This window comes from Chlorocebus sabaeus, chromosome 28 (assembly GCF_047675955.1).
Source record: "Chlorocebus sabaeus isolate Y175 chromosome 28, mChlSab1.0.hap1, whole genome shotgun sequence".
NCBI lineage: Eukaryota > Metazoa > Chordata > Mammalia > Primates > Cercopithecidae > Chlorocebus > Chlorocebus sabaeus.
In genome coordinates, this window is record NC_132931.1 from 8,144,456 (window position 1) to 8,161,170 (window position 16,715).

The window sequence follows — 16,715 nt, forward strand, 5'->3', positions numbered from 1 at the left end:
TACCGCGCCAGGCCAGAACCCTTTGTCTTGACCCCACGCACAGTGGGTGCCTGGCAGGCGCCAGCTCCTACCCCATATCCATTTCTAGGGCACTTTCCTATGCAGAGAGAGAGCTCTGTGACCTCTGCTAACTGAACAGAACCGCTGTAGCCCAGCTAAGATCTGTTTCTACCCGCCCTCCATGCTTAGAGCCCAGAGAAGGGTCCCCAGGTCGAAGGTGACCCAGCATGGCTATTCTTGGTGAGAAGCTGCCTGGTCAGCTGTCCTTGTCCCCAGCTGTCCCGGCCCAGGCGGACCCTCAGGTAATCTCTCCCCGACTACCTCCCCTCCCAGGGGTCACAGGCCCAGGGTCCAGCTGTTTCAACAGCTGCAAAAATCCAAGCCACGAGCCCATGGCAACTGCACGTGGTACTTCGCTTCATTCTTCCTCTCAGTAGTGGGACCCTCAGCTGCCCCCGCATCACAGGGACAAAACCCTCATCAAATTCCATGCATGCTGAGACATTTTCAGTTTCCTGCAGTTGGGAAACCATGGGAAATTCCCTGTCTCTCCAGGGAGTCATCCGTAACACACTGGCTTGGCCGGGGTGAGCCAAGTCTGTGCCTTCCCAGATGGGTGCCTCAGTTTCCTCATGACATAACAAAGGACTAGGTCAGAAATAGCTAAGGTCCTTCCCAGCACTGACATTCTCCATGTCCTAAGACTCCTCCCAGGGGAGCCGACGTATGTACAATGGAGTTTTTGAAACCTGGTTAACAGGTGCTTCCTCAGTCCATACCCTCACAGGCCAGTCAAAGGCAAGCTGTTTGGGAGCTCCCTACGGGCACAGCCTGGGCCTCACTGCCCTCCAAGTTCCCCAGCAAACCCCCATGAAGGCAAAGAGCCGCTACTGACTTCCAGCTGGGCCCAGCAACACAGACTTAAACCTCACATGAGGCTGGGCGCCATGGCTCACGCCTGTAATCCCAGCATTTTGGGAGGCTGAGACAGGAGGATCGCTTGAGGCCAGGAGTTTGAGACCAGCCTGGGTAACACAGGGAGACCCTGTCTCTACAAAAAATACAAAAATTAGCCAGACATGGTGGCTCGCTCCTGTAGTCCCAGCTACTCGGGAGGCTGAGGCAGGAGGATTGCTTGAGCCCAGGGAGTGGAAGCTTCAGTGAGCCATGATCGTACCACTGCACTCCAGCCTGGGAGACAGAGTGAGGCCTCATCTCTAAAATAATTAAAATAGGCCAGGCACGGTGGCTCATGCCTGTAATCCTATCACTTTGGTCACTTTGGGAGGCCAAGGTGGGTGGATCACTTGAGGTCGGGAGTTCAAGAGCAGCCTGGCCAACATGGTGAAACCCCGTCTCTACTAAAAATACCATAATTTGCTGTGTGTGGTGGTGGGTGCCTATGATCCAAGCTACTTGGGAGGCTGAGGCAGGAGAATAGCTTGAACCCAGGAGGTGGAGGTTTCAGTGAGCCGAGATCGTGCCACTGCACTCCAGCCTGGGCGACAGAGTGAGACTGTCTCAAAAAAAAAAAAAAAAAAAAATTTAAATTACCCTCCTACATGCAGTTGATTTATTCCCTAGATAGTGATTCCTGCCCAGACAAGAGCCACAAAGGAATTTACTGCAAGTTTCAAGTTCAAAGCATGACAAGGGCTTAAGGACATGGTGCAGGTGGCTGCAGCTGGTGGTGTGGTCCTGCAGCTGGTGGGGATAACCAGGGCGCCCAGATGACGCATTCTCCCCTCCGCCTGCAAGGACTCGGGTCCTGCCCTGCCTGGGGATGGGGGGCTGGCCTTCTGCATACCTGCTCAATCTTATCAGGAGGGACCCCACTTCTTGAGGACCTACTAGGTGCAAGACCCTGTGTCAGACACTGTGGACAACAGGCATGGCCAAACAGGGCCTGGCAAGGGGGTGGAGTGGGGGTTCCAGCACCTACAATTTGGCCTCCCAAAGTGCCGGGATTACAGGTGTGAGCCATGGTGCCCAGCCAGCAATCTAGTACGTTTGAAAAGAAAAACTAAAATAAGGAATGCGCTCTTTAGCCTATTTCCCAAGGAAATAATTTAGAAAGGAAAAAACTGACTCACTATCTTGACCTTCACAAAAATAAAAAACGGAATCTAAGTGCCTCCAAACCGAGAAGCAGTTACATAAATGATGGTCACGTCATTCAGATTATTAAGCAACCTTTAAAACATTATTTGTCCAGGTTATGTGGGACAGTGTTTATGATGTGATTCTTGGTGACACAGCAGAGTTCAGGAGCTTCCCCACATCCAGCACAGGGCACGGTGGCCTGGGGGTGGGGGAAGAGGAATAGGGAACAACAAAATATGAATCAGTTAAGAAACACCGGCTGGGCATTGTGGCTCACACCTGTAATCCCAGCACTTTGGGAGGCCGAGGCGGGCAGATCACAAGGTTAGGAGATCGAGACCATCGAGACCATCCTGGTTAAAATGGTGAAACCTCGTTTCTACTAAAAAAAAAAAAAATACAAAAAAAAATTAGCCGGGCATGATGGCAGGTGCCTGTAGTTCCAGCTACTTGGGAGGCTGAGACAGGAGAATGGCGGGAACCCGGGAGGCAGAGCTTGCAGTGAGCCGAGATCGCGCCACTGTACTCCAGCCTGGGCGACAGAGTGAAACTCCGTCTCAAAAATAGTAATAATAATAATAATAATAATGACAAAAATTAGCAGGGCATGGTGGTGTGCACATGTAGTCCCAGCTACTTGTGAGGCTGAGAGAGGAGTTGGAGGCTGCAGTGAGCCATGATCGCACCACTGCACTCCAGCCTGGGTGACAGAGTGAGACCCTCTCAAAAGAAATAAAAGAAAAGAAAAAAGGCATTATACCAACACCACAGGCATCAAGCAGGCTGTTTCAGGCAAAGCTCCGTCCTTCTGCCTTGAGTATAGCTCTTTACTCTTGGGATCACCTAAGGAAGTCCTCCTGCCCGTCCGCAGCAACTCCACGCCCCCTCATCTGCAGCCACCTCAAGGGGCCCACTGCGTCTCTCTCGCTCCCAACCCCATGGGGCTCTGCTCCCCCTTGGTTTGCACAACCTGCCTCCCAGGCTAACCGGGGTGCGTGTCTGCACACCCCCAGAACGTCAGCCCCAGGAGGTGGACTCACACCAACTCCCCTCTCATTCCCTGGAACCCCTGGGCTGAAATGCAGACGGGCCACACACCTGACTCCTGCCTCCTGGTGGCTGCAAAGGAACATGTATCAATGCCCCAAAAATCTCAAATGGCTTTCTCTCCTGAGTCCCCGCTTCTCTCCAGAAGGTGTTCAAAGGCAGAGGTTACGAGGGAAGAAATGGGGTCTCCATAGCATTCCTTGAGGGAGCCACTTTCCCTCCAGCAGCCCCTACATTGGGTCCACCCCAACCTAGTTCCACCCCTAAGTCCATGCCTCCTCCAGGGAGGACTGAGTCTACATCCCCCAGCCCACCCTGACCAGGGCGGGGTCCGTCTGAAGCTCACCTCTCTCCCATGGCCACCCCAGGCCCAGCCTCTGCAGCATCCAGCCCTAAAGAAGGGATTCTCCCTCCATCAGCCCACACCGTCCTGAATCCCAGGCTCTACTTGGCATTCTTCCTGAACCAAACGGAACTCCAAACCCCGCGTCTGGGCCCCCTCCTCCCAAACCAGGAGAGCAGAGGCTGGGGAACCCCGGGCAAGAGCGACCCGGGTGGCTTACCCTGGAAAGAACAGAGCCAGCTCCCCATGGAGAAGCCCGTGGCCAGGCCACCAGGCAGGCAGGCAGGTGCTGGCAGCCGGGCCCCCACCCCATCAGATTGATCCTGGACCACGTCAGGGGCATTAGAAGGCAGCCCTGCCCCCACCCCCACCAGCCACAGAAGAGCGGGTTTGGCTTCCCAGTCCTGATGCCATTTAAAAAAGTTTAGGATGTGGTCGGTGGAGAGCTGAGAAGCTGCCCTTGAAGGGACGAATTTACCCAACATCTCAGACAAGTCACTTAAAATGGGGACAATCCTACTTGCTCTCTTGGGGCTGGGGAGGCTTCTAGAAATGTACGGAAAGGAAAGAGAAAGGCACTATCCTCTGTGGGGGGTAGGGGCCCCAACTCAGGCACTTCAGGCTGGTGCCAAGGTCTGGAACACACACAGGGTACAGGGACATTGAGCTCAGTGTGCTAGAACCACAAGACTGACCGGGTAAAGTGGCTCACGCCTGTAATCCTAGCGCTTTGGGAGGCCGAGGCGGGTGGATCACTTGAGGTCAGGAGTTCGAGACCAGCCTGGCCAAGATGGTGAAACCCCAACTCTACTAAAAATACAAAAATTAGCCGAGTGTGGTGGCGCACGCCTGTAACCCCAGCTACTTGGGAGGCTGAGGCAGAAGAATTGCTTGACCTTGGGAAGTGGAGGTTGCGGTGAGCTGAGACTGTACCACTGCACTCCAGCCTGAGCAACACAGCGAGACTCTGTCTCAAAAAACAAAACAAACTTTGAAGAACTGCCAGACCTTCCTGAAGCAGCTGTACCATTTTACATTCCCACCAGCAATATACGAGAGTTTCTTGAACCCAGGAGGTGGAGGTTGCAGTGAGCTGAGAAAGCGCTGCTGCACTCCAGCCTGGGTGACAGAGTGAAACTCCGTCTCAAAAACAAAAACAGGCCAGGCATGGTGGCTCATGTTTGTAGTCCCAGCACTTTGGGAGGCCAAGGCGGGCGGATCACAAGGTAAGGAGTTCAAGACCAGCCTCACCAATATGGTGAAACCCCATCTCTACTAAAAAATACAAAAATTAGCCAAGCATGGTGGTGTGTACCTGTAATCACAGCTACTCGGGAGGATGAAGCAGGAGAATTGCTGGAACCCGGGAGCTGGGATTACAGACATGCACCACCACACCTGGCTAATTTTTGTTATTTTTAGTAGAGACAAGGTTTCACCATGTTGGCCAGGCTGGTCTCAAACTCCTGACTTCAAGTGATCTGCCCTCCTCAGCCTCCCAAAGTGCTGGGATAGTGCTGGGATTACAGGCATGAGACACCATACCCAGCCAATGGTCTCATCTTTAAAATGAAGACAGTGGCACACGGTTGGCCCCTGTATTCATCAATCCCACCAGTCCTCACCTAGGACCCAGGTCACTGCAGCCCAGCATCCCACAATTTTTTTTTTTTTTTTTTTTTTTTTGAGACAGAGTCTCGCTTTGTTGCCCAGGCTGGAGTGCAGTGGCGCCATCTCGGCTCACTGCAAGCTCTGCCTCCCGGGTTCATGCCATTCTCCTGCCTCAGCTTCCCAAGTAGCTGGGACTACAGGCGCCCGCCACCACGCCCAGCTAATTTTTTGTATTTTTAGTAGAGATGGGGTTTCACCATGTTAGCCAGGATGGTCTTGATCTCCTGACCTTGTGACCCACTTGCCTCAGCCTCCCAAAGTGCTGGGATTACAGGCGTGAGCCACCGCGTCCGGCACATTTTTATTTTTGAGATGGAGTCTCACTCTGTTGCCCAGGCTGAAGTGCAATGGCATGATCTAAGCTCACTGCAATTTCCACCTCTCCAGTTCAAGCGATTCTCCTGCCTCAGCCTCCCTAGTAGCTGGGATTACAGGTGTGCACCACCGTGCCCAGCTAATTTTTGTATTTTTAGTAGAGATGAGGATTCACCAAGTTGGCCAGGCTTGTCTTGAACTCCTGACCTCAGGTGATCCACCTGTGTCGGCCTCTCAAAATGCTGGGATTACAGGCGTAAGCCACCACGCCGGGCCTTCAGGGCCTTTGCAGCCTGTTCCCTCTGCTTAGATGCTTATCCCTGAATGGCAGCCGGGGCGACTCCTGCTATCACTTGAATCCTTGCTTTAGTGTCACCATCGGAGCCAGGCTGTCCCCGACTGCCCCGTGTGCAGCAGCCTCCAGGTGTGCTCAGTCACACACAGCCAGGCTGTCCCTCGCCACGCTGCTCTACCCAGGACTTTGCCCCCAGGTGGATCCCAAACCGCCCTCCTGCCCACCTGCTCTGACCACCTCTCCCTTGTAGCCCTGTGCCACCTCCTAGTGTGAGAGATCCTCTCAAAGGTCCCCCTCAGATGCTGCTCCCTGTGTGGCACAGCTCTGAGGACACAGGCCCTCCCCTCTCCACTGGGTGGGCAGCAAGGGCGCTGGTCCAGGCCCCGTCCCTTGGCCAGATCCTCTGCTGGAGGCTGAGCTCATACTTTGGGAGACAGCCACAGCCCTGTTCCCAGAGCAGACTCCAGTGTGCCCCCCTCCCCACAAACCACCGCCAGGCCCTGGCCTCTGCCACACGCATCTCGAGCTGCCCACTGCCCAGGGTCCCAGCCTCTGATGGGTGTGGCCACCTCCAGCCCCTTGGAGAACAGATAGCCAGTTGCATGGGTGGGTGAGGGAGCCTGATGGACCAATAGGACTGGGGGGGCTGTCCTTTCCTGGCTCTTCCACCTGTCACTCTTCCCAGAGGCTTTTTTTTTTTTTCTCGAGATCCTGGAACAGGAACAAAAGCAGCCCCAGGCAGCAGAATTCTCCTTTTCTCTCTACTAGGGTTTGGCTGCCTCAGCCAACTCGGTTTTGCTCCAGGCTGGCCACCGCCTTCCCCAGCCTGGGAGTGTGGTTCTGCCCTGCAAAGGCAGCAGCCAGGGTGCAGTGGGGGGAAAGGACACCATCAGGCCGAGCCACAGCCTCTGCTGCCACCATCTCCAAGGTCAGGTACAAGGTGTGGCTCCCCAGTCAATTGGGGATTCTTGGAGGGACAGTTTCTCCCTCTGGGACAGCTTTGAGGGTGGAGACCCCAGGTAGTCCTCGCCCTCATCCCCAGACCACCGGGCAATGTGACCAGGAAACAGGTGGCATGCCACACACCACACTACGGTTCGTTCCCTCCAGGGAACCATTCAAATGACAGCAGGTGATACTGCAGTAGCACAGGGAGGTGCTTCCCATAGTACGCAATAAGACGAGAAAAAGTAGAATGCACGATTTAGCTGTTTAAAACAACAACTTGTGGCCGGGCACAGGGGCTCACACCTGTAATCCCAGCACTTTGGGAGGCCGAGGCAGGAGGATCACCTGAAGTCAGGCGTTTGAGACCAGCCTGACTAACATGGCGAAACTCTGTCTCTACTAAAAATACAAAATTAGCCGGGCATGGTGGCAGGCGCCTGTAATCCCAGCTACTTGGGAGGCTGAGGCAGGAGAATCGCTTGAAACCAGGGGGCAGAGTTTGCAGAGATAGTGCCACTGCACTCCAGCCTGGGCGAAAGAGCGAGATTCCATCTCAAAAAATGAAAATAAATAATAAATCAAACAACAACTTGTGTAATGGGAAAAAAGACTGGAAGGAAATACAGTCATGTATCACTTAATGACGGGGATACCATCTGAGAAATGCATCATTAGGTGATTTTGTTGGCCTGTGAACATCACAGAGTGTACAGACACAAACCTGTATGGTCTAGCCCACGGATCCTAGGCTACAAACCTGTTAAGCATGTTACGGTATTCAATGCTGAAGGCAATTGTAACACAGGGGGAAGTGTTTGTACATCTGAACATAAGATATCTAGGCCGGGGCCAGGCGCGGTGGCTCACACCTGTAATCCCAGCACTTTGGGAGGCCAAGGCGGGCAGATCACCTGAGGTCAGGAGTTGGAGACCAATCTGACCAACATGGTGAAACCCTGTCTCTACTAAAAATACAAAATTAGCCGAGTGTGGTGGTGGGCGCCTGTAATCTCAGCTACTGGGGAGGCTGAGGCAGGAGAGTGGCTTGAACCAGGGAGTCTAAGGTTACATGAGCCAAGATTGCGCCACTGCACTTCAGCCTGGCGACAGAGTGAGACTCCGTCTCAAAAAATCAAACAAAAACAACAACAACAAAGATAAACAATGGGTCAGGTGTAGTGGCTCACACCTGTAATTCCAAAATTTTGGGAGGTCAAGGTGGGAGGATGGATTCCTTGAGGCCAGGAGGTGCATCCTGGGCAATATAACGAGATCCTGTCTCCTGTCTCTCTGTTTTTTTGAGAGAGAGTCTCACTCTGTTGCCCTGGCTGGAGTGCAGTGGTGTGGTCTCTGCTCACTGTAACCTCTGCCTCTCAGGTAGCTGGGATTACAGGCATCCACCACCATGCCAGGCTAATTTTTTGTATTTTCAGTAGAGATGGGGTTTCACTATGTTGCCCAGGCTGGTCTTGAACTCCTGACCTCAGGTGATCCACCTGCCTTGGCCTTCCAAAGGGCTGGGATTACAGGCGTTCACCACCATGCCAAGCTAAGTTTTTGTATTTTTAGTAGAGATGGGGTTTTGCTAGATGGGGTTTAGTAGAGATGGGGTAACTCACTTCCAAAGGTCTGGGATTACAGGCGTGAGTGCCTGGCCAAGATCCTGTCTCTTAAAAAGAAGAAGATTAGGGCCGGGCTCGGTGGCTCAAGCCTGTAATCCCAGCACTTTGGGAGGCTGAGACGGGTGGATCACGAGGTCAGGAGATCGAGACCATCCTGGCTAACACGGTGACACCCCGTCTCTACTAAAAATACAAAAAACTAGCCGGGTGAGGTGGCGGGCGCCTGTAGTCCCAGCTACTCGGGAGGCTGAGGCAGGAGAATGGCGGGAACCCGGGAGGCGGAGCTTGCAGTGAGCCGAGATCCGGCCACTGCACTCCAGCCTGGGCGACAGAGCAAGACTGTCTCAAAAAAAAAAAAAAAAAAAAAAAAAGAAGAAGATTAAAAAATGGAGGCCGGGCGCAGTAGCTCACGCCTGTAATCCTAGCACTTTAGGAGGCCGAGGCCAGTGGATCACTTGAGGTCAGGAGTTTGAAATCAGCCTTGCCAACATGGTGAAACCCCGTCTCTACTAAAAATACAAAAATTGGCTGGTGTTGTGGCACACGCCTGTAGTCCCAGCTACTCAGGAGGCTGATGCAGGAGAATCGCTCGAACCCAGGAGGTGGAGGTTGCAGTGAGCCAAGATCGCGCCACGGCACTCCAGCCTGAGTGATAGAGCGAGACTCCATCTCAATTAATTAATTAATTAATTAAAGTAATTGCGCTGCAACATGACAATGGCTAAAACTCAGGAACTGCCAATGTTGGCAACAGGAAATGCTCAGCTCTGTTAGAATCCTATGGGACCACAATAAACATGGCCCATCCTTAACGGAATCCTGGTTAGGCTGTGCAGTGATGAGGTTAAGTGGTAAGGGAGAGGGGAGAAGTTTAAAGGATAATGGACGTTTTTTTCTTTTATCACTTTCAAATTTTCCTGTAATGAGATGATGGATGGGTGAAAGGAAAAGAAATTAATCTTTAATGAGTTTTCTACCTGTAGGCACTCCGTGTTCATTAACTCACTTGATCCCATTAGGGAGATGCTATTATCCCATTTGTGGCTCAGAGAGGTTAGGCCACTCTCCCAGGGTCACACAGCAGGAGCAGGGCTAGGAGGGGCATGAGAGCTGGATCACAGCCAGAATTTATGACTCTCTAAATCAGGGAGGAACAAAGGGGAAAGTACCCAGAAGGTTCAATAAGACTCTCTCGCTGCATGCCATACCCCAGCCCCAGGGTTGGGCCAGGCGGGTGCCCTTCTCCAGCCATTAGACTACACAGCCCCACTCCTCACTGGACTAAGCTCAGTCCACTGGGTGCCTTCGCCCATGCCCTTTCCCCACTGCCTGCAGGTCCTTCCTCCTCCTCTTCTTCTCATTTTCAAACTCCACCCACTGCCCTGCCCCCATTCTCAAGGCTGAGCTCATTCAAGCTTCTTCCAGGAAGTCTTCCCTGATTGCCCACTCATGGTAGTGAGCCCCCTCCACCCCCAGATAACCACAGCCTCCTCACTGGTATCCCCACCTGACTCTTAACCCTACAACCCGTTCTCTGCACAGTGGCCCAAGGGTTGTTAACAAGGTCCCATCACTCTTCCACTGGTGTCCTCCAGCCGTTCCCACCATCCTTTTTTTGTTTTTTGAGTCAGGGTCTCACTCGGTCACCCAGGTTGGAGTGCAGTAGTGTGATCAAAACTTACGGCAGCCTTGACCTCCTGGGCTCGAGCGGATCTCCTACTTCAGGCTGCCATGTAACTGGGACCACACGTATGCGCCACCATACCTAATTTTTTTTCAGTAGAGACGAGGTCTTGCTGTGTTGCTCAGGTTGGACTCAAACTCTACTGCTCAAGCGATCCTCCTGCCTCAGCCTCCCAAAGTGCTGGGATTATAGGCTTGAGTCACCATGCCCGGCCCCCACTGCTCTTTTTCCTTTTTTTTTTTTTTTTTTTTGAGATGGAGTCTCACTCTGTCGCCCAGGCTGGAGTGCAGTGGCGCAATCTCAGTTCACTGCAACCTCCGCCTCCCAGGTTCAAACGACTCTGCCTCAGCCTCCCGAGTAGCTGGGATTACAGGTAATTTTTGTATTTTTAGTAGAGACAGGGTTTCATCATGTTGGCCAGGCTGGTCTCCTAACCTCAAGTGATCCTCCCGCCTCAGCCTCCCAAAGAGCTGGGATTACAGGCTTGAGTCACTGTGCCCAGCCTCCACCACTCGTAAAACAAACCCAAACCCTGTGTCCTTCAGGTCTGCCCCTGCTGCCCTCCCTAACCTCTTTTCACACTCTCCATCCAGACTTTTCTTCTTTCTCTCTCTCTCTCTCTTTTTTTTTAGGGTCTCACTCTGTCACTCAGGCTGTGGAGTGCAGTGGTGTGATCATGGCTCACTATAGCCTCCAACCCCTGGGCTCAAGCGATCCTCCTGCCTCAGCCTCCCGAGTACTTGGGACTACAGGCACACACTACCATGCCTGGCTAATTTAAACTTTTTTTTTTTTTTTCGGTAGAGATGGGGTCTCACTATGTTCCCCAGGCTGGTCTGGAACTCCTAGGCTCAAGTGATCCTCCGGCCTCAGCCTCCCAAAGTGCTGGGATTACAGGCATGAGCCACCGTGCTGGCTTATTTTATTTTATTTATTTTATTTTTTTGACAGAGTCTTGTCCTGTTGCCCAAGCTGGAGTACAGTGGCATGATCTCGGCTCACTGTAGCCTCCGCCTCCCGATTCCAACCGATTCTCATGCCCCGACCTCCTATGTAGCTGGGATTACAGGCATGTGCCACCACATCCAGCTAATTTTTGTATTTTTAGTAGAGACGGGGTTTCACCATGTTGGCCAGGCTGGTCTCGAACTCCTGGCATAGGTGATCCACCAGCCTTGACCTCCCAAAGTGCTGGGATTACAGGAATGAGACACCGTCCCCGGCCTTTTTCTTTCTTAACAAACCAAATTCATTCCAGCCTCAGGGCCTTTGCATCACCCATTCCCTCCACATGGAACACCTCTTCCCCACCCTACCTCATCCCCCGAATTTTCTCTTGTCTGGCTTCTCATTGCTGGAGAGGATTTGCCATCCTGGAGGCAGAGCCTGGGCCTTCACAAGGCTGCACTGGGCAGGCCCTTCCCATGGGCTTCTGCCCACGGGCCTCACGCTGCAGCTTCCTCGTCCTTTCATGCTGCCCATTTGGCTCCGCCAGGGACCTGGTCCTGCCAACTGCCCAAGACTTTGGCTCAAACTTTCCTTGACCCCCTTCCCCAGGACCCAGATTGTCCAGTCTGGCCCCGGCTGTGTTTGTCTCTCCGAACTTTGTGCCAATCAGATGAGATGGGCAGTGACCTATCCTGCTGGCTGGAGTGTCCTCCAAGCCAGGCTTTGTGCACAAAGATGCTCATCACAGCATCATTTATCAAAGTGATAAGTAAGAAACACTCGTCATTTTTTTTTTTTAAACGGAGTTTCGCTCTTGGAGCCCAGGCTGGAGTGCAGTGGTGTGATCTCGGCTCGCTGCAACTTCCTCCTCTTGGGTTCAAGCCATTTTCCTGCCTCAGCCTCCGGAGTAGCTGGGACTACAGGTGCCCGCCACCATGCTCGGCTAATTTTTGTATTTTTAGTAGAGATGGGGTTTCACCATGTTGGCCAGGCTGGTCTTGAACTCCTGACCTGAAGTGATCCTCCCACCTCAGCCTCCCTAAGTGCTGAGATTACAGGCATGAGCCTCCATGCCCAGTTCAATCACAATTTTTGAAACTGCAGAGAATGGGTAAGAAATTGCTGCTAGTTCCTTCCGTCATGCTCATCTTGGTTTAAACCCTCCCATAGCTCTCATTATTAGGATGAAAATGAAACTTCCTGCACACTTCCAAGTCACCCAGGTCCACCTGTGTCGCAGCAGACTGCCCCAGCCACACCCACACTCTCTCCCTCTTGTGTTCTCACGATGCTCCTTTCTGCCTCTGAGCCTTTGCATGTGCTGTTCCCTCTACTTGGAATACCCTTCCCTCTTTTTTCTATTTTTGAGGCGGAATCTTGCTCTGTTGCCCAGGCTGGAGTACAATGGCGTAATCTCAGCTCACTGCAACCTCTGTCTCCCGGAGTCAAGTGATTTCCTGTCTCAGCCTCCTGCCTGGGATTACAGGCACCTGCCACCATGCCTGGCTAATTTTTGTATTTTTAGTAGAGATGGGGTTTCACCAAGTTGGCCAGGCTGGTCTCAAACTCCTGACCCCCAGTGATCCGCCCACCTTGGCCTCCCAAAGTGCTGGGATTACATTCATGAGCCACCGTACCCAGCCCTTTTCCTCTTCAGCTAGTGAATCAGCTATTCACCCTCCAGACCTCTGCCAACCTCAGACCCCATTACGGGAGATCACGACACTCAGCACCTCCCATCAGATTGGTCACAGAGTGGCCTGTGCTCCTGGGGTTCTTCCAGAAGAACGCTCATCCCACGTAGCCAGTCCCCTCATCCCTGATCCTTGGCACCACATACCTTCCTTGGAGCCAGTGGCCGCCGCCGCCGAGGATGAAGCTGACCCAGTAGACGTCCGGCCCATGGGGCTGGAGTGCTTCCCCCCACGGCCGGGGGGCTTCAGGCCGCTGGGCTTCTGCATGGCGGTGCCACTGGGCAGGTGGTCAAGGGTGAGTGCTGGTCACGTCCTCTCTGCCATCTTCACTCACCTGCGGGCAGAGACAGGAGAGATCACATCATCACTTCCCAATGGCCCCCAGACCCTCAAGGGCTAGTGAGCACCACACATCCCGCCCGAGGTGGGCTGGACGAGGCAACACCCGATTTAACCTATCAGCTCACTGCAACACCCGATTTAACCTATCAGCTCACTGCAACACCCGATTTAACCTATCAGCTCACTGCAACACCCGATTTAACCTATCAGCTCACTGCAACACCCGATTTAACCTATCAGCTCACTGCTCCCGTTGCCGCACAGGCCATATTCCAGCTCTCGGACTCACCATCCCAGCACGCGTCCCCTCTACTGCAGGGGCAGGATAAACACACAGAGAGGCTTATGCCTTCCCCTCTTATGTCCTGGTGTGGGGTTACCTGCCTCAACTCTACACCAGGCCGCCATCTAGCCACAACCTCTGCCTGCCTTCCCACCAAGAAGGCTTTGTGTCTTTATTTTTAGTTGCAGAAATTTACTACAAGTGAAAGATATTTCATCCTCTATCCCACGAGCATGCATCAAGCTGTTTGCCACAAAGACCACTTTTAGACCGGGGACAGTGGCCTGTCAATCCAGCACTCTGGGAGGCTGAGGCTGGTGGATCGCTCGAGCCCAGGAGTTCGAGGCTGCGGTGAGCTCCAGTGTACTCCAGCCTGGGGGACAGAGTGAAACCTTTTCAAAGTGTGAGCTGCACGCTGACTATGGTCATTAAAAGCCCTAAAAGGGGCCAAGCGCAGTGGCTCACGCCTGTAATCCCAGCACTTTAGGAGGCTGAGGTGAGTGGATCACTTGAGGTCAGGAGTTCAAGACCAGTCAGGCCAACATGGTGAAACCCCGTGTGTACTAAAAATACAAAAATTAGCCAGGCTGGGTAGCATACGCCTATAGTCCCAGGTACTCGGGAGGCTGAAGCATAAGAATCACTTGAACCCAGGAGGCAGTGGCTGCAGTGAGCCAGGGTTACGCCACTGCACTCCAGCCTGGACAATAGAACGAGACTCTTGTCTCAAAGGGAAAAAAAAAAAAGGCCCTAAAAGGGCTGAGAGCAGTGCCTCACACCTGTAATCCTAACACTTTGGGAGGCCAAGGTAGGAGGATTGCTTGAGGCCAGGAGTTTGAAACCAGCCTTGGTAGTATAGCAAGACTTTACCTCTGGAGAAAAATAAAAAATAAAAAAATTAGCCAGGCGTGGTGGCACATGCCTGTAGTCCCAGCTACTTGTGAGGCAGAGACAGGAAGATCACTTGAGCCTGGGAGGCAGAGGCTACAATGAGCCATGATGGCACTACTGCACTCCAGCCTGGGTGACAGAGCGAGACTCTGTCTCAAAAAAAAAAAAAAAAAGCAGTCATAAAATAGAACAAAATGATGTCCTTTGCAGGGACATGGATGGAGTTGGAAGCCATCATCCTCAGCAAACTAACGCAAGAACAGAAAACCAAACACCGCATGTTCTCACTTATAAGTGGGAGTTGGACAATGAGAACACATGGACACAGAGAAGGGAGCAATACATACTGGGGTCTATTGAAGGGTAGGGTGAGGGGAGGGAGGGCATCAGGAAAAATAGCTAATGCATGCTGGGCTTAATACCTAGGTGATGGGTTAATAGGTGCAGCAAACGACCATGGCACACATTTACCTATGTACACATCCGGCACATGTACCCCGGAACCTAATTTTTTTTTTTTTTTTGAAATGAAGTCTCACTCTTGTTCCCCAGGCTGGAGTGTGATGGCACGATCTCAGCTCACTGCAACCTCTGCCTCCTGGGTTCAAACAATTATCCTGCCTCAGCCTCCTGAGTAGCTGGGAATACAGGCGCCTGTCACCACACCCGGCTAATTTTTGTATCTTTAGTAGAGACGGGGTTTTGCCATGTTGGCCAGGCTGGTCTAGAACTCCTGACCCCAGGTGATCCACCTGCCTTGGCCTCCCAAAGTGCTGGGATTACAGGAGTGAGCCACCGTGCCCGGCCAGAAATTAAGAAAAAGAAAAGAAAAAAAAAGCCCAGGCGCAGTGGCTCATGCCTGTAATCCCAGTACTTTGAGAGGCCAAGGTGGGTGGATCACCTGAGGTCACAAGTTCGAGACCAGCCTGGCCAATGTGGCGGAAACCCCATCTCTACTAAAAATATAAAAATTAGCTGGGCATGTTGGAAGGCACCTGTAATCTCAGCTACTCGGGAGGCTGAGGCAGGAGAATCACTTTAACCCAGGAGGCGGTGGTTGCAGTGAGCCAAGATTACACTACTGTACTCCAGCCTGGGTGACAGAGTAAGGCTCCATCTCAAAAAACAGAAAAAAGAAAAAAAAAAAAAGGGCCAGGTGTGGTAGCTCATGTCTGTAATCCCAGCACTTTGGGAGGCCACGGCAAGAGGATCACTTGAGCCCAAGAGTCCAAGACCCGCCTGGGCAACATCGTGAGACATAAATAATAGAAACAAAATATTTTTTAAAGGCCTAAAAGCAATGATTACATACTAATCATGGCCAAAAAAAAAAAAAGTGTGTGATGCTTGCTAGTACAGTAACCTCAGGATCAAAAGCTTTGTCTTTTTTTTTTTTTTTTAAATTTATTTTTGAGATAAGACTCTCACTCTCTGGCCCAGGCTGGAGTGCAGTGACACCATCTCGGCTTACTGGGCTCACTGCAACCTCCACCTCCCAGGTTCAAGAGATTCTCCTGCTGCAGCCTCCCAAGTAGCTGGGATTACAGGCACCCGTCATCACGCCTGGTTAATTTTTGTATTTTTAGTAGAGACGGGGTTTTGCCATGTTGGCCAGGCTGGTCTCAAACCCCTGACCTCAAGTGATCCTCCTGCCTCAGCCTCCCAAAGTGCTGGGATTACAGGTGTGAGCCACCATGCCTGGCCAGCTTTGTGTCATTATGATGAAGTAGAGAAGAGCTTACAGGACAAAAGGGACTCTGGAGAGGAGCAAAGCCTCCAGGCATGACGCTATCTGTTTAGGGGATCGGGGGCAGCAAGATGGGACTGGCTGCAGGGGGCCCGAGAGGTGGACAAGCCCCCCAGCCCCAGGCCTCTTCCCCACTATCCTATACTCACAAACTTTAATGCACCCAATGTTTCCAGAAGGCTCACCATGAGCCAGGCCCCATCCCTGCCCCAGAGCTGTAGGTAGGACTTAGCCTCTGCCCTGGGGAGCATCATCCAATGGGGAGAGGAAATTCAGAGCACCATAGTCAGATGGAGGATTCCGGGCAAAAGCGTCCTCACGTCTGGACCTCGGAAACACAGGAAATCTCTGATACAGGAGATGCCCTTGTCTGTCCAGTTATAACTGCAGTCGCAGATTTTGAAGAAACCTTTTCTCCATTAATTTTGTTGTTATTATTATTTTTAGAGACAGGGTTTTACTCTGTTGCCCAGGCTGGAGTGCAGTATCACGATCTCAGCTCACTGCAACCTATGCCTCCTGGGTTCAAGCAATTCTCCGGCCTCAGTCCCCCAAGTAGCTGGGACTACAGGTATCCGCCACCATGCCTGGCTAATTTTTATATTTTTTGTAGAGATGAGGTTTTACCATGTTGGCCAGGCTGGTCTCGAACTCCTGACCTCTAGTGATCCTCCCACCTCTGCCTCCCACAATGCAGGGATTACAGGCGTGAGCCAGTCTCTTTTCCCCATTTTTTTTTTTTTTTTTTTGGAGACAGAGTCACTTTGACACCCAGGCTGGAG

At 52.3% G+C, this 16,715-nt stretch overlaps 1 protein-coding gene across 2 annotated transcripts in view; it reads right to left on the reverse strand.

Moving 5' to 3' along the window:
* The window catches only part of CLIP2 (CAP-Gly domain containing linker protein 2), a 108,357-nt gene that overhangs the window by 65,751 nt on the left and 25,891 nt on the right, over positions 1-16,715 (reverse strand). For both annotated transcript variants that reach the window (XM_037990518.2, XM_008018317.3), the window contains exon 2: positions 12,817-13,004. In XM_037990518.2, coding sequence (XP_037846446.1) covers positions 12,817-12,937 — 121 coding nt within the window. In that variant the 5' untranslated portion in view covers positions 12,938-13,004. The remainder of the gene's footprint in view (positions 1-12,816; positions 13,005-16,715) is intronic.